General features: G+C 36.3%; 3 protein-coding genes across 8 annotated transcripts in view; all 3 read right to left on the bottom strand.

The window, feature by feature from the left end:
* LOC111074169 overlaps window positions 1-4,455 on the bottom strand; it is an 80,021-nt gene extending 75,566 nt beyond the window's left edge. The window contains exons 1-2 of one of the 4 annotated variants that reach the window (XM_022366862.2): window positions 4,141-4,455; window positions 2,721-2,846 (exon numbers count right to left, since the gene is read on the bottom strand). The gene's annotated coding sequence lies outside the window, so the exon portion shown is untranslated. Of the gene's footprint in view, window positions 1-2,720; window positions 2,899-4,140 lie in introns of those variants that run through there. The other 3 variants (XM_022366857.2, XM_022366858.2, XM_041592280.1) reach the window with 3 other exon arrangements.
* Window positions 4,456-6,031: 1,576 nt separating this feature from the next.
* LOC111074168 (ATP-binding cassette sub-family C member Sur) lies at window positions 6,032-22,126 on the bottom strand. Of its 3 annotated transcripts, none has more exons than XM_022366853.2 (24): window positions 22,037-22,126; window positions 21,491-21,881; window positions 20,183-20,448; window positions 19,924-20,117; window positions 19,229-19,444; window positions 18,454-19,078; window positions 18,169-18,281; window positions 17,823-17,960; window positions 17,551-17,713; window positions 16,602-17,493; window positions 14,913-15,174; window positions 12,633-12,770; window positions 12,345-12,481; window positions 12,064-12,265; window positions 11,385-12,001; window positions 11,130-11,305; window positions 9,632-10,206; window positions 9,090-9,247; window positions 8,735-8,930; window positions 7,827-8,466; window positions 7,513-7,640; window positions 7,000-7,294; window positions 6,694-6,890; window positions 6,034-6,629 (listed from the first exon to the last, which is right to left on the bottom strand). In XM_022366853.2, the coding sequence occupies exons 2-24, from the start codon at window positions 21,664-21,666 to the stop codon at window positions 6,468-6,470; spliced, it is 6,666 nt and encodes a 2,221-aa protein (XP_022222545.2). In that variant the 5' UTR covers window positions 21,667-21,881; window positions 22,037-22,126; the 3' UTR covers window positions 6,034-6,467. The 3 variants fall into 3 exon arrangements, with proteins under 3 accessions (XP_022222548.2, XP_022222545.2, XP_022222546.2); XM_022366854.2 differs by having other exon boundaries at window positions 19,924-20,099; XM_022366856.2 differs by lacking the exons at window positions 8,735-8,930; window positions 9,090-9,247 and having other exon boundaries at window positions 6,032-6,629.
* On the bottom strand, window positions 12,814-14,463 carry LOC111074174 (probable fumarate hydratase, mitochondrial). Its single transcript, XM_022366872.2, has 2 exons — window positions 14,224-14,463; window positions 12,814-14,170 (listed from the first exon to the last, which is right to left on the bottom strand). The coding sequence occupies exons 1-2, from the start codon at window positions 14,407-14,409 to the stop codon at window positions 12,902-12,904; spliced, it is 1,455 nt and encodes a 484-aa protein (XP_022222564.2). The 5' UTR covers window positions 14,410-14,463; the 3' UTR covers window positions 12,814-12,901.
* Window positions 22,127-22,381: the final 255 nt, after the last annotated feature.

Below are 22,381 nucleotides of genomic sequence, written 5' to 3'. Positions count from 1 at the left end.
CTGAGTCACATTGTTGAGTTAGTATACAGATTTATTCTTGGCGATAATATAGCTCGTTTCCTCAGCCAATCGTGATTCCTATAACTTGTTTGAATTTAGGAAACACACTTTCGATCAATTCTTTCCTCGAATTTACGACCTATGCGCAGACCTACTTAATATACGTGAAACATTTTATGACAATCGGTCGAGCCGTTTAGGATGAGTTTAATCACAAACACCGTGACACGAGATTTTTATATATATAGATAGTATATATAATTATGAAAGGCGCCAATGGCCTACAAAAAATCAATATGGCATGCTATTAAAGTTCACGGCGATTTACTAATGCTCCAGTTGGCTTACAACACCAGTCTTAATCAATCTGCAACAAGCGCCAAGTTCCCTCAAACTACATTTTATTCCAGAATTCAGATTGTGCAAAATCTGACTTCAAACGGACTTGAAAGTTAAATAGTGGAAATAACAGCAAACATTTTAAGCCAATAGAGAAGATAAATCGAGTAGTTTAAAGACAACCTAGGGAATACCAAATAAAATCATCAATGTGGAAAATGGTCAAAATCATACATACAGCTCAATGAAAAACTGAAATTATATAATAAATGTTAAAAAAAAACGAACGAAAGCCACTACTTTTTTACGCTCCAATTCAGTTTACTGGACATCTGCGGGTCCCGGGCTGGAAAGTGATAAGCTTTGTTTCAATCTCGGTTCCTGGGTTTCTTTTTGTTGACGTCAGATGTCTTCGGAACGCACAGACTCACACAACATACGAACCCAAATAAAATATTAATTCGGTAGATCAAAGCGGCCATACAGTAAAACAAACACATCCTCGCATACATGTACCCAAAAAGTTGTATTTTGTTTTGTGTTGCTCCAAAAGTCAATTTATGGTTTTCCACCAGCATAATTTCATTTTATTTGGTTGTTTCTCTTCTTTTTTTCTTGATTTATATGAGTGAATTATGTGAAATCGTGTATTTTCTAACGTTTGTTCCAGACATAAGACATTTTGTTGAAATAATTTTTCTCATTTATTTCATTTGATTGTACGACTCTTACAAGTATAAAAGCATACATACAAAGCAAACATGTACATATATTCAAAATATATATAAAAATATTAAAAAGAAAACGTTTCAAAGTATCGGATATCATAAAACATAATTTATATATCGATGTTAGTATGAGGTAAACTGCTGACAGCACTGACCAAAAACTAAGTCGCCCAAGCCATTTATCAAAAATAATAGCTGAGCAGATAAAGCGCGCAAAACTGCTAAAAAAAAAGGTTGGACAAAAATATAACGTCTATGGTAAATTGCAAATAGCAAAAAAAAGATGAACTATCTTTGGCGAGAGAAGTAAAAGTCGCAGTTGTCTTTCGATCATTTCGACAATGCAGTACCTGGTACTCTAAAATACTATCTTCATAGTTCTAACCTTACAGTGGCAGTAAGCCGACAGGACCTGTTTCCAGGAGTCTTAGGTTTTTGGCATATACCAAAATACTGACTTGCGACTACGAATGTATGTACATATGTTAGAAAATGTCAAACACGTCTGATGCGCTCGTTTTCGTTGCTATTTTTTTCAAATAGCTGCTATGACTTTCTCTGAAAAGGGTTTTTTCACAGGCTTGCACATTTTACCCGCAACAATTACGTCGTTGCGACACTACGAATGTGAAAAGAAGTAAAACAAATGGACGGAGTTCGAGGTATTTTAAGCCGCTTACTTGTACAAATTACAATGAACCACTTATACCATACAAAAACAAGCAAGAACGAGTCTTCTCGACTTTTTTTCTTTTTGACTCAGCTGTGCTTTAATGTCTCCCTTGATGCTTGCACACACCCTGGCATGTTTAACTCCTCAATGGTGCAAACTATTATCTAACGACCAAATCCTCATGGAATATTCAACCAAAGTTAATCTGCCGATATAATGGAAATTGATTTCCTAAGCTTGAATCTGCAAATTTTTGTATTCAGATTTTCTGGGCTTTTAATACTCTTATATTCATATTATCTCGCAAATTATGAATTTCCCATGGAATATATATATAACGATGAATATACAATTATTTGAATTATTGCCCAAAAGCTATAGAGGTTATATACGACCCAAATAAAATTATTTATTCGTATGTTTAGGTCCGTCAATGGAATCGTAGATAAGGAACAAAAATGTACTTCGCATTCGTAGCCCAGGTACTAATTAAAGTCACCAAGTCACGCTTGTGGTTTTTATACCCTTACTCGAAGAGTTAAGCCAAAGACAATATAGATGCCATAGAGAAAGCGCTCTAGAGTCTTGAGCCAGCCGCTCTCTTGCATGCATACAGCGGCAGTCGACGACTGTATGTGTGCACACGATTCTCAAGCATTCTAGATCTAGGTATTTAATATTTAAATAAAATACATATTATTATAAATCTAATACATATTTAAATAACATAGCTGATGAAAAAGGCCGCATTGAAATCGCTACAGCAATAGAAACATGGCCCTGTGAAAGTAAAAACTTAGGTACATTTTCAGGAAAAAGTAAAATATTTAAAACATGCAAAAGAAAAAATAAGATGCGAACATATTTTGCATTACCATTGCGATTAGTTTAGTTAATACTAAACTATTTTTAAAGTCAATAACTTATATAACCGTTTATGAAAACCACTAAAACAGTGCAAAATATGGTTTACCACTTACGTTACGCAATGTTCGACAGCATCGTCATACATAGATTTTCAATATATTCCTTTATATGGCGTTATGGGAGAACTTCCTTGTTTAAGGTTCACTTTTTATATATTTATTTGGCTACCACGTTATTGACTTAAATAACATTATTATATTAATATCTTAAATTTCAGGTATATCATATCATAACATTCTCTATTGATCAAATTATAAAAGAAAAGGTCAATATTACATGTGCCAACATAATCCTTGGAAAAGACAAGTAAATGGAAATGTAAGGGTAAGTAAAACTGGAACCTAAATGCTATTGTTGAAATTTCATTTGATTTAGTATGAAAATCCCCTATACTCGAATGTTTAAAATCACGTATTTTCTTAGTTTCTTAGTTAGTTCGTTAGTAAAATAACAGTTTCGATTTAAAATAAAGCTCAGTCTAGTCTTAACAACAATAACTGAAGACCAGAACTTTACTAAGTAATCACACAAAACACAGAAAAAATTAACGTTTCAGTCATAACTTTTTACTATTAAGGGTCCTAGAAAATAGTTGCAATATAAACTAACAAATAGTAGAATTTTTTGAAAACTGTCTCAAAAAATGGGCATAAAATTAACGTTTCAGTCATAACTTTTTACTATTAAGGGTCCTAGAAAATAGTTGCAATATAAACTAACAAATAGTAGAATTTTTTGAAAAGTGTCTAAAAATATGTATTTTCAATTGTAGAACGAAGTATTGTTGCGACTGACAGTTTGTAATACAAAAAACACGCGAACGAAAACAAGCATTCACCATAGAACAAGTCCAAGGAAATGGCACTGTGGGTCTAAAAGCCTGCCCGCACAGAACGTGCAAACCACTGATATACAAACAATAAAGTTCAAGGATATTACAAACACAAATTCACACACACAAATTTGTGCACATATAAACATAAATACATATGTGTAATAAAGTCTGTTTCATGCTTTGCGGTAGCACAAGGCATACGATAGGTCAAGTCGGTCTATGTTGACTTTAGAAAGCCCAGTTAATGGAGCTCTGCTTCGCGTCTAGTGTTTGCTTTAATCCATTTGGCAAATTTTAATTATGCTAATGCGAAGTACAAGCAACAATCACAAATGCCAACATACTTGGAGGTGTTTTATTTTGAAGAGTAAAAATATTTCCTTTGACTTGCATATAAGGTAGTCGTTGATTATAAGGGCACATCGCGTTTGACAGCAGTTTTTTGGTTGCCGTAGCAAGATTACACATTCTCCTACTTTCTTTTCACTTTCTCGTGCTCATGTAAAAAACCAATGAATTCAATTAATTAAATCTTCGGACTACAACGTATAATAGTGATAGCTATGGTTTCAAATGAATTGTATGATAATTGGAAGCGACACAACTATAATTATAAGTGCACAAGCAGAAATCTTTACCAGCACTACACTTCTTCCTACTGCTCACTGTTCACCACTAGACGCGACATATGTATAACGTTTCAGTTAACTAAAAACGAAATTATATTCAGTTGGACGTACGGCGAGATAATAATGAAATTTACAGTCACAGCTACACACACATTTCGTTCAGTTATAGGACACAACACAATTTATTCGCAAATCTAATTTTTTTTCGAATGTATAGCCCGAAGCAATATTCTGTTAATCAAAAGAGACGCAAAGATCACGCGTCGCAAAGAAATTATGGTTTATAAGGGAGGAATTTACAATCCGCAGGACGACCGCACGTGTAGGCAGACACCGAACTTTTGAGGATAACCTCAACGCAACAGCATCCAAATTCGCTAGACAGGGTTGTATTATGATACGAACTGAAACGACAGCTTCCGATTCATTCCGAACATTACTTCGGCTGGATGCTGTATAGAGAACATTCGCTTGGTCTCTCTCATTCTCTCTTTAATTTGCAGATACAGCGCCTAGAACTATGTTACAGATTTTATGCTCAGTTATATTCGTTCAGTAGGTCATCAACTAACAAGTAATATATGGGTGCATGTGTGTGACACCCACACTGCATATGCCATACCGACTTTGTGGATTACTTTTTGATTCAATTTTTGATTTTAGCCATTCATTTAAGTTATATTGATTGAACTGTGCAATTTGGCTCTCAAAGTCTGTTTCTCTTCGCAATTTTTGGTTGCTTTTGCATGTATATATATATTTTTTTTTGTGTTGAAACGCTCCTAAGCTTTGTGTAATGTTTAAATGTCATAGAACATGTCGCAGTATCTAGACTGGTCTAGTCATATCGCCTTTTATGCAAAAGAATAGCAAAGTCAACAAATTGAACGAATACTTTTTACAGTCTGTCTAGCTGGTATAGTTCTGTTCTGGTACACATTTGGTATGATGGGGTAAAGTCTGACGGGGTAAACAGTTACAAAACCTCATAGCCATGTCGTAGCTTGGATGGCTGGCTGTACAATACGTTTACGAGCGTTTGAATTTGACAGATTTCTTTTATTAGAGCGACAGACAGCAGCAAAGAAGGCAAGCGCTCATGCGTGTTAAATCCAAGTATGGCTTGGTATTAGAGTACAAGTGTGTACAAGAATAATTTAATAAAAACAAACTGCAACAGGAAAAAAAAACTAAGGCAGTTTAAAATGCGCATTAAGATATACAAGTTTTTATGCACTTAAGCGCATTTATATCACAAATATATCTGAATAATATTACTGAACTAAATCCAACTATAACAAACTATGTTATATATGGGCATGGGCATATGGGCATATGGTATACCAAAAAATACCGAAAAAGGTAATTTTTGCTTATTTGAATAGGTTTTCACATCAAGTTAATGAAATTATATGTCAATTTGGTAGATAAAATGTCGTTCATTAAATTTAGATAATTACATCGCAACAATTATATGCAAATGTGATTTTATCAACATTAAATTTGTTGGTCTCGGTGACCCCTCCTGAGAAATGCCCATATGTTATATATCTACCTTAAAACTTTTATTCCATCCTCCATTGCAAATTGTCCATATGGTATTTTACCCTACCCTCAAAAGGCCTCATACTAAAGGATACAGACATTTTTCTTACGAATTCAAGGATATCAAGAACCGTCACTCAAAAAAATCAAATCCTCTTACTAAAAAGTTGTTTGAATTTCTGAGTCTACTTCCCAATTCACGCTCCCAATCGTCAATTAACATTAATTGCCTGCTCGGCTAAAAGCCATCCAGCCCAAGTACTTCAAATATGCATTCAAAGTGAGCGCACAAATCATTAAAATTGGCCTGCCTTTTTCTGCCCACTTTCCAGATCCATTTAACAATCAATTTATTCGCCATACTTTTGGCTTTGTACACCATAAAACCGTATACTCCGGCTGTATTATAAAAAGTTGCTAAGTGCTATATTCCGGCATAAATTTATAAATATGTACTGAATGTTCGTTGAAAATTCATACAAGTTTCAAGTGCCGAGTTAGATATCGACTAAACTCTAACTATAATTGGCTTGATCTACATTTTATTATATGCTTTTTTGTTTTTGCAGTTGGTTAGTTTAAATTACAAATCCACGTTTTGAGTAACACACAAACATATCTACAATAGAAAACTTCTTCAATTTCGTATTATTATAAATATGTATAGCCATTCATTTACAATAGGTTAACTTAAATTACAGTAAATCTAATATATTAAAAATGATATACATACATACAAGTAAGTTTACGGATATAGAACAATATTAATGTATTTATTATGCGCAATCGCTTTATTCGAAGGAAATTCTACGACTTTGCTGAACGTTTTTGAAGTAGCCATTAAAAGCAGAACCTGAAAGCTGTTGCAGAATTTTTGGATTTCCATCCTCAATGATGCGACCATTTTCCATCACAATTAAACGGTCATATTCCAGAATAGTTGTCAGCCGGTGCTGAAAAAATATAAAAATGATCGATACAAGAACCTTATATTACCCTCACAAAAAAAAAACTCACGGCAATGGCTATGATTGTTCGGCCCTGGAATGCCTTATTTGCGGCCTTCAGTAGTGCTGTCTCCGTACCACTATCCAGAGCACTTGTTGCTTCGTCCAGTACCAAGCAAACGGAGCCGCGTAGAATTGCCCGTGCAAGGCACAGCAATTGCCGTTGGCCAGCGCTTAAGTTAATGGCACCATTAATAATAACGGTATCTGCAAAGCAATTGAGATATAAGTGACTTAGGACAAAAATAACTATTCATTTGCTGTTTTCTAGTTTTAGTTCACCTAACCAAGAAAACACAGAAAACAGTGGCCGTACCTAATCCCAACGGTAGATTCCTTTTGACAAACTCTTTTAACTGCGCCAACTCAAGGCAGTTCCACAACTGTAAGTCCGAATAATAACCATGGGGGTCAAGATTTTCTCGTATTGTAGTATTGAACAAATGCACGTCCTGGGGAATTATCGATAATCTCGTTCGCAGCTCTTCTGGTCGGATTTGTTTAATGTTCATCTCATCAATAAAAATGTTTCCACTTGTAATTTGTAATACACCGAATAGAGACAAACCCAAAGAAGATTTACCGCTGCCAGTACGACCACAGATGCCAATCTGTAGACAGAGTACAGGGTAAAAGTTAGTTAATAATCTAGTGAATACAAGAGTATTCTTAGTATTCTTCCACGCAAAACGTGTACATTAGCTGTGAAATGAATGACAAACTAAGATTAACATACATATTTTCTATACATATGTACTATATGATTAGATAATCAAAATTATTAAAACATCATCAGCGCATAACCAGAAGATAAAGCTTTGATACTCACTCGTTGACCTGATGGTATTTTTAATGTGAGGCCGCTGATAACATTCTGTGTTTGGCCTTCATAACGCAGGCTGACATTTTGGAAACTAATGTCGCCTCTTTGAGGCCAAGAAATTGGTACGCTCTGGTCTACAAAAAATTAATTTAACACTATGTAAATTGATTGTATAAGACTTAGTAAAAATAACCACTCTACATATATGCAAGCCATATCATAAACAAATTATAATAACACTGCTTACTCAATTGTTCTCCAATTGTGCCTAGTTAATACATGAAACCAATGACAAGTATTACAAACTCCTCTAAACTTACATCGTTTGAGCTGACAGGACTCTAGCCTTCTAGCTGGCTCATTAGACAGATCGACCTTTCCACTGTGTGGTGGCAGTTTCTTATCTTTAATCACCGACGTCTTTGTCGCCTCCTTCTGTAACTTGTCAGCAGCTGTCGCCGTGTGTAAGTTTAAGTGATTGCCGTCGCCGGTTGCATTGCCTGCATTTAATTTATCAGCATTTTCTCCATCTCCACCTATATCTTCATCAACATCAACGGCAGCTGTCGTTGCGCTTGGGTAAACTTTGTCACCAGCAGTCCACATTGACGTGGACAAGGACGACCTATCGACTTCATTGCTTATTTTTTCGGTCGCTTCCAAATCCGACTCCTGTCCCTTGGCATAATGTGCAATGCGTTCCACCGAGCCCGCATACATCTCCATATCAGCCAAAAGTTTTACAACCCAATTAAGGTAAATCGGCACCAACAACGTGTAGTTTATGGCCAGACCGACAAACGATGGCGTTGGCCTCAGTTCCGAAGAGAGGTCTGTCGTGCTCTTGTTAGAATAAGTTTCTGCTACGTCCCTGGCATATCTGTAGTTGCTGCAACTGATGCTTGCTGTTGCCAGTGACGTCACAATGGCCACAAAAACAATGCATCCACCTAAATAGTCCTGAAAAAATACAAATATACGAGAAAAATAATTACACAGAGCGGGGAAGATAAAGAGAAAGGAAATAGAGTGCTAAGATAATTTGCTCGAGGGCTATACATATATTAAAAGGACAACTTGAGCCTTTCTGTTATTTTCTAAATAACACGTTTTCCTAAATATTAGATTAATCCACATAAGCAAACATTACAAAAATCAAATATGTATGTAATTGCCAAATTCACCAACGTAGAGCAACAACGCTAAGGAAAATATTTAAAGCAGTTACCAATGATATGCCAAGCCAGCGGTTACTCGTATTCAGTAACGCAAATGCAATCGTGTTGGCTTCAAGACGTTTGAAGATAATCTCGGTGAAACGTGCCTGCTGATTGTATGCTCGTATTGTGGTCACACCTTGTATTGTTTCCGATAAATGCGAAATAACCGGAGAGTTAGTGGCATTTTCAATACGTTGTAATTCACTAAAAAGGACAAATAAAAAACAAATCATAAAATGATGCCAACAAAATAAAGGCTTTAAAACGGCATGACCATAAACAAATTCTAATATTAGGGGTAAGCGATAAAGTTAAATGCTGTTCATACCGTGTTTAAAACCTTCATTTTTTTTGCTTGCTTACCGCGCTGAGCACCTGTAGAACTTTTGTATTATATAGTAGGCTCCACAGATAGGAAGTGTGAAGGCAAAAAACCATCGAGTAATGCTCACATTTATCAAAATGGCGGAAATGCAGAGCAAACTAAATTGTAGCAACCTTTGACAAGTTGCGGCAATTTTCTATGAATAAAAAAAGAATTTTATTATGAGGATCAAATAATTTCGCTCTGTTCTGAAAATGTCTCCATCCACTATTCCGTCAATTTGAAAATAAATAGATAGTGAGTTATACAATAAGTCTTTTTTCCACTGATGATTTATATACATATGTACTGTAGTATGTCGAATGTCGAATTAACATAGCCAAAGATAAAACAACGCGTGCCTATCACAGAGAAATCTTCGCCAAAGAAACAAAATACGAGTATATCTGCAGGAGCAATGTGCTCATATTTTATACTAAAACAGAAAAACTATGTCAATGGGAAAAATACGTGAAGGCAAATTGGTTAACACGGATAAAGAGCAGCGACTATGGGTGATAACAAAAATAACAAATCGTACCTTATCAATGATCGTCATATCGTTGCTGAAACGATTCACAATACGTCCGAGCGGTGTAACTTGGAAAAAATGCAACGTTTTATGCAAAATCGATTGGAGCAGCTTATCGTGCAAATTACGACGGGCATTACAGCCGGCCCATTGTCCGGCCGGTGTTGATATCATGGCCATTATAATGCAAACACACGAAATTGCGGCATACATGCAGAAATAGTACGTGACTTCGTGGCCCTCCTCTTTCCTCACGTCCTGTGTCTGGATATGGACATCGCTCCAATGCTGCAGCCAAACGTCCGTGTAGACACGCAAACATTGCCAAATTAGTGCAGTGATAAAAAATACAGTGATTATGGGCACACCAGAGGCGCGTATATACATCAGATATATTTGATGCGATATTTTTCCATATTTTCGTTCAGTATCAATTGTAGATTTTGACATTGGTATCAATTCATTCTCGGTATCTGCGAATGTTTCCATATTACCCCCGCAAAGCACTGGCGTAAGTGATGTCACGTTTGATACTTCAACGTCTCTGCTGGGTTCTTTAGTAAGGTTGCGGTCTATATTTACACCTGTACGATATACATGCATAAAAACAGTTGTATTTTTAAAAGAAATCATACAACACATGTTTTTAAATCTATTAAATTGTACAACTAATTAAATTGAAAGTTTTCATTTTGAAATTCATAGACTTATCCTGAAAATATTTATAGATTAATAAAGCCGGGGAAAAGTTTTGTGCCTTGTCAAGTATGAGGGAGTATGCCCTGTAGGGCAGGTCAACAATTATTCGAGAAATTTTAATGCTTATCAGCGGGAGCTAGGAATTGATTTTAGACACATAGTTTTTTGGTAAAAGATTCTTAGAAATCTTTGTAAATTCAGATTTTGGTGGACGCTTTTCATTTTTTTTTTACAGCTCTTGGCGTAAACCATTGATTTTTTGTATTTTCGAAAGTTGTAAGGTATGGTGGCGGATTGGTGTATTCAACTAAAACATTATGTAGATGTGAAAATCATTTATTAAAAGTATTAAAAATCATTTTTCAAGCTTGGCATATAGCAAATATATTCTTGATCAGCATCAATAGCCGAGTCGATATAGCTATGTCTGTCCGTCCGTCTAGACTCTAGAGCTAGAGAAATTTTGTGTCCAGACTCATGTAATATCACACTGTTACAAGTGTATTTTAAAATTTCGCCCCGCCCCCTTCGGCCCCCACTAAGGAAAAAAATCTGTGGCAGCCACGGAAAAGTATCGTAGAGTATCATAGAGAAAATCACTTAGAGAACAAAGCAAACGTCCCCTCATTAATACTACTGCGTATAAAATGTCAGCACGATAATATACATCCACCACAGTAAAAAGGCGTTTCTGATGTGACGTTACATGCCAGATTTGACAAGTCCGCCACCATACCTTACACGCCAGGATACCTTACACTCCCCTACATAAATCATGTTTATAATTCACTTAATTGGTATAGCCTACTTTTTTCCGTCGCATTCATCAATAGCAGCTGCTTATCCAGCTTTCCCTCTAAATCATTCGGTGGTTTAAAATGTTCTTTTGCATCTGGATTATATATGCTAGTAGATGAGGAGGGCAGTGAACGACTATCAGCAACTGGAAAAGCAGAAGTAGCGGCAGATTCTTCTGAGATGCTCCTAAAAATGCGTGTAACGAACGAAAATAAGAGCAACACAAAAATATTGCATAAAACGACTACGCCAATAAATTACTCACAGAATCGAGTTGGTGGCGCTCAGTGGTTGATGATGGTGTATGGGCTTATTGGTACGCCGCATGGTCATACGTCGCAAAAACTGCTGAAAGCTGCCATGAACCTGATCCTCCGATGTTGCTTTTGTCTTTGTATCCATTTTTATCCCCAACTCTGTGTATTGAGGATTATCAATCGTCACTTCCATGGCCGGCGGTGATGACGCATTCCGCACCAGCGGCTGATGCTGTATGTTTTTTTTTGGCTGCCATGATTTTATTCGTGGTTCTTGAAACAACGATGGCATAGCCATCTCGCAGATCCCATCTGCACTGCTCTCTGTATAGCTACTATCGCTGGAAGTTAACCCGCTGCGATGAATTGGATTTCCACTGTTAGAACTTGAAGCTGACGTAGCCGTTAGCGTGCTCAGACCGCTTAATCTATGCCAAGAAGTAGTAGTCCTACCACCTCGACGATTTATCATTTGCCGACGACGTGGGCGCATAATGACATCATCTGCCTGGCACTCATCAATTGGTAAAGGTACATCATATATAAGATGGCGTGAGCCATAGACGCTCGATCGCTTTCGTTTCAAATTATAGCTACAGCAGTTTCCATTAGAAAGAAGATAAGGCTAAAAAGAAAATCATACACTGTCCAAAAACTAATCAGGATATAAATTGTCTATGCATTTACTGCTGATATCTCATTGTCCTCTTCATCCTCCTCAATGTCAACATCTTGCATATTAGCCACTGATAAAGAAACGCTGTCATCATGTCCAGCGGTATTGCTTCTACCATTTTCATCTGTGGTCACTGAAATCGAGCGCTGAAGTCCTAATTTACTCACATTCTTTAGCAACTTCCAGCGTTCAGATGCCGTTCGTTCAACATGGCTGTAGAAAAAAAATAATTGTTTGTTTTGAAAACAAAACATACTGAACTTCAATTAATATCTAATAATAACATACTCACTTTTGTAAATCATTTTGTTTCTTTGCATTTGATAGTGCATTTATAGATTTCCATTTCACGGGTATCTTTGGATGCGTTGCTTCAATGTCAACATAACTGCCGCAAGCTTGAAGACGACCTTTTTTCATAACGATTACCTGTCAGTTAACGTAATAAAAAAGAACCAACGATTACTTCTGTTTTCTGTCTAACTTGATTCTAAACATCCATAAACTAGAATTTGGTATCGGCTACGGGTATTTTAGAGTCTCTCCGGGGAAATAGCACAATGTCTGTTTCAAGACTTACGTAATCCGCCTCTTTTATGTGATGTAACTTTGGTGTCACAAGTATAAAGGTACGATTTGACTTCAGTAGCATATGGCTCACGCAATGCTGAAATATATGGTCACCGACCTCATTATCGAGCGAAGACAGTGGATCATCCTGTTCAAAAATATATATTTGTACAGATTTATGAATTTCATTTTAACAATATTAGCAATATATTTTAATTAAGGGAATCACCAAATAGATATGATTATAATGATTACTTTATTTAAAATTTATTAGAACAGCTAATTGGGACCCAACATCTTATCAGGTCGCACCCACTGATCAAAGTCATCCTTCGAAATGCCTGCAATAATAGCTTCCTCCCTGAGAGTTGTGTTATTTTGATGTGCTGCTTTAGCTATTGCAGCTGACCGCTCATACCCAACATGAGGACTTAAAGCAGTGACCAACATCAGAGACTCACTCATAATATTATTTATCCTGACTATATTTGGTTCGATACTGCTGAGGCAGTTATTACTAAAAGATTTAATTCCATCTCCTAAAAGTGTTATCGAGCGTAGCACATTTGATGCAATCATCGGCATGAAGCAATTAAGTTGAAAGTTTCCACTGCAACCTCCTATTGTAACTGCTACTTGATTGCCCATGACCTGAGCACAAATCATGGTGAGAGCTTCGCATTGCGTCGGATTCGTTTTACCTGGCATAATCGAGCTACCCGGTTCATTTTCTGTGAGTTTCAGCTCAGCCAAACCGCATCGGGGACCTGATCCTAAGAACCGAATATCATTCGCTATCTTCATTGTACTTGCTGCTAGAGTGTTAAGCTCGCCATGAACTTCAACTATGGCATCACATGACGAAATAGATTCAAACAAGTTAGGTGCATCAACAAAAGGTAGACTTGTTATTTTGGATACACCTTTCACACATTCAGCTGCAAGCCCCTTTTTAGTGTTGAATCCTGTTCCGACCGTGGTGCCGCCAAGAGAGAGTTGATATAGCCGGCTTAGACTAGTGTCTAATCGTTCCCGGCAGTTGACAAGTTGTTGCTTATAGCCGCTTAATTCTTGCCCGAGTGTCAGTGGAACAGCGTCCATTAGATGGGTACGTCCAATTTTGATAATGTCCTTACACTGATTTGACTTTTTATCTAATATATCAATAATCAGCGACAACGCTGGATACAGTTTATCGCGTAACTGCATAACGACTGCGATGTTAATAGCCGTAGAAAAGGTGTCATTGGAGCTTTGTGATCGGTTCACATGGTCATCTGGATCCACCGGCTTTTTTGTACCCAGCTGACCACCGAGTATCTCGATTGCACGATTGCAAATTACCTCATTTACGTTCATATTTGTGTGTGTGCCAGAGCCAGATTGCCATATAACTAGTGGAAAATGTTCCTCATCGTAAAGTTTGCCAGATATAATATCGTCGCAAGCCTGAGAGATAGCCTCGCACAACCGCTCTTCTAGACCGAACATTTTATTGGCCTCTGCAACGGCTTTTTTGATAATGGCCAATGCTATAATAAGTGGTCTCTGTAAACAAAACCTATTAACTTTAAATAATTACAATACTTAAATTTTCATACTGGCATGCGTTCATTAACTCCACCAATTGGAAACTTCAGTAAACAACGCATTGTTTGCGGACCATACAGACGATCGAGGGGCACATGAATGGCCCCCATTGAATCATATTCAACACGAGTGTCAGGAACTATAAGCCGCGCTAGCTTGTACATTAAACTGAAAATCTCTTTCTGATCGAACGACATTTTGGTAGAAAAATAAATAAAACAATGTATAATTGATGGGATACATCGGTAGCACTAAACTACAGACACACCAGTAAAAGATTACTCGATTCATTCAAATCGATCATTCTTATTATAGCTACATAATTTATTATCCCGGTAAGTACTATTCCTGCAGAAGATAGTAAGGTAAGGTATAAAATATTGGAGAAAATCTGAATTTTTTTTTCTCTGCGTTGCGAGCTAGCAGTCTTATTTTCTCCAATTTTCAGCCAATTCACTCCACCTTACCATTCGTTAAGTGTATTTTCCTTTCGTATTTCTCCTACCCTTTCAACATATTTCTATTACCTACAGTGTCTCTAAAGTAGTTTGCAATGAAACCAAGTACGAAAAGCTTACAGCTCTACTTCACCATTGTTTTGCCTTTATCATTTGTACATATGTAGATAGTCGTAAATAGTTCTTGCAGTTTGATTAAAAAACAGAAATTCTGAAGTTTGGTTAGTTCAAGGTATATTTACCATTATGACCACATTAGCCGAAGAATAGATCGCACGCGCAATAGCAATTCGCTGTATCTGTCCGCCTGATAAATTAATTCCACGTTCTCCGATAATGGTGAAATCGCTTTTTGGCATTATTTCAATGTCAGGCTTAAGAGCACATGCCTGTATCACAAAATCGTAACGACTGGGTCGAAAAGACTCGCCGAAAAGAATGTTTTCCCGGATTGTGTCATTGAGGAGCCAAGGTTGTTGCGACACATAAGAAATCGTAGATGTTCTGGAAGAAAAAAAATCCGAAAAAATGAGATTTGTGAACGATGAAAGTAAGCCTTTGAAACTTAAAAACAATTCTCTTGAGAAGATTTTGCGTATAGACGTGATATTCCGTTTGCCATCCACTGAAAGCTGTGTTAATGTGCATAGTGGTCAGTAAATTGCTTTGGTATAGTAAGTAATCGTTCTTTAGTATGCTTGACAAGAGTTCAATATTGTTGATTTCCGGCAATGGTACGACTAAAATTGGTGGTTGGATTGTGGACATTGTTCCCTTGTATGCCGGCATGTCTCGGAATATGTACTCCTATTCTATAGAGGCATGTCCGAGAAAGCACTAAAATAAAAGGCGTAAGTGATGCACCAGGAATCACATAATGGGCCTGTAACGTATCACCGACGCTGTTCCTAGTTAAAAACTTAAAAAAGTTTATTTGAAACAAAATATATTCATATATCATTTTCTTTAATTTGTGTGGCCGGGAACGTACATAAATAAGTCAACTATATTTGCACAGGAACAAAATATAAAAAAAAGGAACGTTGAAAACACCAATGCAAAAAAAAATATTTTTAAACTGACACAGACATTTATTACAGTAATTGAAATTATTGCACATTTTCCGTTCGCCAAAGGATGCCAGTGAAAAGAAAAGATCGAATTGGTTCACAACTTTAACTTGTTCAATGCATTTTTATATGCTTGCAATCGACCCTCCCACCACTCCGAGGACACTGCTTGATTCAGGAATAGAGTGGCGCAGGGCGATGCCATTTTTATTTTATGTGCAATAAAATTAACAACTTACACAGTCATTTTCTGATAAATTACTGAATCACGTGGTGTGCATTGAAACGACTGATAAAATAATTTGAGCGACTGCTGTGACTTCTTTCACTAAAGTAGCTAAAACTATTCCAGAGAGTCAAGGATTCATTAAGTATGAGGAGCTTATACCAAATAATTTATTGGAAACTCAATTTAATCTATTTCGTAGCTACTTAAAGACAACGATAAAATTCTATATGATAATCTAAACAATACCACAAATACTTCTGCCGGTAGTTCAAAGGCTAAAAAAAGCTATGTGTACTGGGGTAGATTGCCTACGCAAACAGGTTCAAATTATGCAATTAAATGTGATAAATGAGCAAAGAAACTTATCCACGATACCGCAAGGGGTTTCTGTGAGTAGAACTTAAAATAAGCACATAAACAGCTAAACAAATTTACATAAAAGGACATTTTGTTGTTGAACCGTGTAAGCAGACAACGAAACGTGCTTAATCTTAAAAATAAGAAAATAGACTAGAAAAAAGTTCAGGTAAGAAAATAAGCTTACTAAGAGGAATACGACTCTGCTTAAAACATCTTTAAATTCTGAATTCGATTTTTCTATAAGTTAAAACTAGTAGCAATGGTCTACTTACTTGTGCCAAAACATATTTCCCGCTAACAGTGGCATCTCCATGAGTAAAGCCGACAAGAGGGATGTCTTCCCACTACCATTTTTTCCGACAACAACCGTCAGTTTGCCCTTTGGTATGACTATCCCTTTAATATGTAATTGAACCATTGGAATGTGACTTTCCGGATGCCATGTGAAAAGACCGTCATTGATCGACACAGCAATGTCATCGGGCATTTTTAGCAGGAGTGAATCACGTCTCCAGCTATCCGTGTTCCTAGCTCGCATCACTGAGAATTCCTGATTTTTCTCTACTAAGCTTCCCCGCAGTTTTGGAGGCCTGATGGCTACGTACGGTGTATTGCGAAGCAGTTCACGACGCTGTTGTACGAGCTTCTGATGCCCCACCTCTTGAAAAAACGATGGAGAAATGGCTCCAAGCTGTTCTTCGCGACTGTTCGGTAGATAGGTCTTGGTAATTGGCAGAGAATTGTCCTCTATTGCTGACGTCGATATGGGCCGTTCTATTCGTTGCGCAATATGCTTTTCATTCAGCATGTTCTCTGTCTGTGCCGTGCGCATTGTCATATTAGACTTCTCCTGCGTTTCATACATGTCCAACGAAGCATCACTCTTGCTTAATATCCGGGCCATGTTTCGAATGCCCTCAAACTGTTTCTGTATCTCACTTGCCTCAAAAAATCGCTCCAGGCGACGCGTTGATACTCTGGCTGCTATAATAATTGGGACAGTTATCGGAAAAATCAACAGAGGAACTGTTAGCTGCTGAAAAAGGGCCAATGCAGAGAACAATCGACTAGCGTTTAAATTAAGGTTCGCCTCCCTAGGTAGCCAAACATAAACACCTAAAGTCACAAAAGTGATTAGCACTGTCGAAATATGTGTAAGTATAGCTGTTTTAAAAAATAAAATTAGTTTTGAATGTCGGCATATCGCAAATGTACTCTTACTCATTAACGTCCAAAATATGGCATCTTTGTTGAGATATGTGAGTTCCTTTTTGCGAGCCACTTGAATTTTTTTAAAGAATACCTCATCCCAGGCATTTAGCTTTATAACTTTGATGCCAATCAATGTTTCGTGTATTTTTTTTAATCGTTCATCAGTATATTTCTGTTTAAAACATCGAAAAGATATCTTTTAATATGCTCATCTAGAAATCAATTTATTTTTGGATGTGGAATCTATATATATACTAGAATAGTTACGAATATATACAAACCGCAATAACTTCGCTGTTTTTCGACATTGCATTTCCTATGAAAAATTGCAATGGCGTCATTATTAGTATACACACAATGGCTCCAATGACAGCACTGATCCCCAGCTTAAGATAGAGAAAGTAAATTACCACTGATATCTGGAAGTATAAAATTGCCCACTTTAATTCCTACATTTTTATTTAAAAGAACAAATGACATTAGTATATTAGTAATGTAATACAGTAACATTAATAGTTTATCGAATCTTAATGATTAATTTAATCGAAATATAAATCGGTTTTGATCTTTCTAGGGATGGACGTTTTAGTTTATCATAGCCCAGTTTTAGCTTATCTCGGTACAAACCTTAAATGGTATAGCCCATGCATAGTGGGCAATCCAGAAAAATTGCATTATGTTAAGTGTATCTTCCGTCATATGATTGGTAATGCTTCCGATGTCATAAGAAGGATTTAAATCTGTCAAATGAGAATTATTAGGATACTTTTATAAAATTACTTCTGGAAATGTAAATTTTAATTATTCTTTTAACACAGAGATACAAAGTTAGCTAAATTACTCGAATGCAAGATCTTCAATGTTGTAAGTTTGTACTCTGCCAAAAACGAAACCAAAATGAAACTAACTCACCGCCTACATATCCCATCTTTTCTTGAGGTGATTTCTTTGTAGAGTTAGAATCCGTGTTCATATTATCTTTGGCGATGTTTTGTTCCTTTTCTAACGGAGTAGAAGTAGAGGATGAAGTTTGTGGTATGCTATTGTTAGCAAAACAGCCGCTGCTTGCATTTAATAGCAAAGTCTTTCGGTAAATAAGACCTTGTAGGGATGTTTTTATCCAGATACCCGTCATATTAAGAATGTGTGTAGAAGCCTGGGACAAAGCTCCCTGAGTCATTGCAGCTAGTAGAACAATCCAAGCAATGCTCCAGCCATTTGTTAACAGTTCCGACCAGGTGGCATAGTAAATTCGTACTTCGCCAATATTAGTACGGAAAATATGATCCACATCACCGCTTACATTGGAGGCCAACATTAGTGCTTGACCACTCTCGCCTTTCACCACCGATTGTGTTGATGGATTTGTCGTTTGAGCATAAAGCTCTTCTATATATTGAACTATTTGCTGTATTGCAAGTGGGCCAACCAACGCAAATAAGTCTCCCGCCAGTTTTAAAATGCCGCCCAACGCAAACATGCGCCAACTGTTCTTTACATAGCAATACCATAAGGATGGAGATGAATTTGACTTTTTCTGGAAAATGATTGATCAAGAAAAAGGAAAAAGAACTTATAAAAGTATTAAAATAATATTTTTGTTGTCATTTTGGTATTTGGTGTATCTTTTACCAAAATGTGTACTTAAAGGTTGAATATACTAATTAATATGTAGACTACTACTCACCATCTCATCTGTGTAAACATACAAAAAGTGATCGTAGTGCGATCTAGCAGTATCCTCTAATTTCATTACACCCAAATCCTCAAGTTCCAGTGGTTTCTTATGGCCCAACCACAGCAAAGGGGTCAACCACCAGAAACACGATTTTGAATAAAATGTTGCAAGCGAATGTTTATATCCTATTTTTCCATTTTCATCCACGTAATTGTCACGAAAGTGCTGAAAAAGCCATTGAATATAAATTGTGACAGTGGGATAGAATTTTTTAAATAGGTTTGAAAAAGATCATCAACAAAGCTTGGGTGGCCACGTTTCATTAGCTAGTTTGTCCATTGTAAATTTAGTTTTCTATGCGATTTTTCCTTTGGCCAGACACACATATGCCTTCAGTTTTTGAATATGCAAAAATCTCTAGCTGTGTACGAGTAAAGTGCAAAATCTGTTGTACAAAATTTAGAAATAGGCCATTTTCCAAGCATAAAAGTCTGTAAGCTTAAAATCTGCGATTAACCTATTTAAAATATGAACATGCAAACGACACTGCTATGTTTTTTCTACCTCTTCTTGTTTCCCATTCTTCACTTAAACTTAATTACGTGTCGAATACAATAAATATTTTGATAACTCTTATTTTAAGCGGTAATATTTCAGATAGTTAACTTAAATTTGTTCTATTGCCGTTCCAGTTGAATCTATACCTCATTATAAATAGTGTAACCATCCAACGAAGCCAATACCAGCAGACACAAAACAGACATACCAACAAGGCACGTCTGAAGCTCTAGTAAATCCTCATAGTAAGCAACCTCTGTCAATTCATCGCAACGCAGAGCGAGAGTCAATACCTCCACGGTAATGCTCGCATACAAAAACACTAAGGGTTGAAAATATGCTTGATTATTAAATGCGAGAGTTTCATACCAAGCACCTTACACAACCTAAGACATATTGACTCACCTGTCGTCTTCTTGCACTCTATAACACGATAATAACACATAAGCAAAATTGTCAATATTGTGGAAGCAATCGCATTCCACGTTTCTCCCGTTCCTATTATAATCAAAAAATGTGTATCCCTATTCCTTAACTCAAACAGACGACTGAGCTGCCAGGCACTGCGTTGGGGCAGTAAGCTCCTGGCTAGATCCAGGCTATTTCCAGCTAACATAAGCAGTGACACAACTGCACGTAAATTGTGAAACATTAGTAATGTTTTATTACACCTGCATTGAAAAAGAAGGAAATAAAAAAATTTCGTGATATTTGTGAAAAGTTTTGAGCTTGTTGTCATATTAGAACATATTTTAGATGGTAAAATATACATAAAATATAATCATAGTTTCGACAATTAATGTGTCTTATTGATATTGTTTTTCATTTCATAAGTATCATATCAGAAGTACATGCTCGCTCGAATTCCAGTTCATTCACATAGACATACATACATCTTGGTATTGTTTTTATTTCATAAGTATACACATGTGTTTCAGAAGTACACTTTTGCTTGAATTTCAGTGCATTCTCATAGACAAAAATAGAAAATTTAAGTGTAGATGCAATTGAGATAGATTAAGCCAGGGGTGCCCAAAATCAGCTAACGCACTTATCAATACTCACAAATAAAAACACTAATACCAATAAGGGAACAGTGCAAACTCGAAGAAAAGCAATAACAAAATCATAACAAAATGGCGGTAACACCAATCAGAGAAGAGACAAAGTCGGTTTTTGCTGGTCGCATCGCATACACACAACGTAGTTAGCATGTGTTGGGCTTTCGGTATACTGGTACACAGCACAAACTGTGTATGGAGACAAGAATTGGTTTTCTATGCTAGTAGCAATTACAAAAACAAAAGAGCTCGCGGAGCAATGGGCCTGGGCACCGCTGTATTAAAGTATTAAACCCTTCATGATTTTGGTCGAGTACGTACTTGATATCATATACTCTTTAATTCAGGATATGAATTATTGGCGTATAAGTGGATTTTAAAATATACAGATATACAGGTTAGGAACACTTAGTGTTAAATTTTGTTCACTATTTTCGGCAAGAACAAACTATTTTCCTTTGTTTTTCGTATGTCTATTCACATATGCACAACCATACAGGTTAATTTTGATAATCGACAATCGATTGCAAGTAAACAGAAACAATACTATGTACATATGTATGAACGGAGTATAGAACATTTTTTTATTCCTGTTAAGTTGATTCGTATAAACTAAACCTACGATATTTGTATTTAACTTATCAATACTCACGTTTCATACTTTTTCCAAACGAAAGCACAGCCAAAAAGTAATAGCAATATGCTTAGAAAAGTAAAAAGAAGCTTAACGCGGTCAATGCCACAAACATCTGTATTTAAATGTTCATAAATCGAGCGTAAACGACCATTTAAATTATTGCAGTGTATAATATTAAGCAACTGCGTCATATTGACCAAAATATCCAAAATATTTACAGTATTTGTAATCCTTTCTGAACTTTACACACTAGATGGTATTTCCGTACCCGTACAGATATCTCTTCAAAAATTTCGCTCGATAAGTTTCAGTTTAAGACATTACCATCCAAATGCGCACGATTATTTTATATATATCCATAAATAAATTCGATTCCCTCCGTATTTACTTTAAAACTTTCTGTACACTGTAAAGACCAAAAAAAGAAATTTTTAAAGTAAACAAATTATTCCGAATTAGAAAATTTGCACTGCAATTTCTACTATTGCAATAGGTGTTATGCGAGTAGTCTTCAAAATTAATTTCGTTTTAAGGGAGCGATTTTAGTCTCTATTCAATTACTTTTAAATAGTTTTTTTAATATAAACAAAATAACAGAGAGAATTAGGTATGCGCACGATTTCCGAAAATAAGAGAGGAAGCCAACCGTCTACGGCGGAGCTTGACAGCACACTACACGTATGATCACCCGCCGTAAAACCGCTGAAATAAAGTAGAGACGATGCTACATGTACGGGATCTTGCACGTGCGCACTGAAAAAAGCTTTCCAGCACTGCGATTCTGGTTCAATTTTTCGAGTCATAAGCCAAATGATTCAATAAAATTTCAAACTACCTATCACTTGAAACAGAAACAAAAATGGTTAAGATTTTCCTCAAGTTATCCATATTGTATGGATATTATTT

Source organism: Drosophila obscura, unplaced genomic scaffold, assembly GCF_018151105.1.
Source record: "Drosophila obscura isolate BZ-5 IFL unplaced genomic scaffold, ASM1815110v1 contig_179, whole genome shotgun sequence".
Lineage (NCBI taxonomy): Eukaryota > Metazoa > Arthropoda > Insecta > Diptera > Drosophilidae > Drosophila > Drosophila obscura.
Note: the sequence above shows the minus strand (reverse complement) of the source record. Positions and strands in the feature narration are given on the sequence as shown.

Coding starts and splice junctions, on each gene's coding strand:
- LOC111074174 (XM_022366872.2), bottom strand. CDS start 14,409: ATGTCGTTCGATCAGAAAGAGATTTTCAGTTTAATGTACAAGCTAGCG. Junction 14,171..14,223: donor GAGTTAATGAACGCATGCCA/GTATGAAAATTT, acceptor TTTTGTTTACAG/AGACCACTTATTATAGCATT.
- LOC111074168 (XM_022366853.2), bottom strand. CDS start 21,666: ATGACGCAGTTGCTTAATATTATACACTGCAATAATTTAAATGGTCGT. Junction 17,494..17,550: donor CATATTTTGGACGTTAATGA/GTAAGAGTACAT, acceptor TTTTTAAAACAG/CTATACTTACACATATTTCG. Junction 15,175..16,601: donor GGAAATATGTTTTGGCACAA/GTAAGTAGACCA, acceptor TTTTTCTTCCAG/AACATCTACGATTTCTTATG.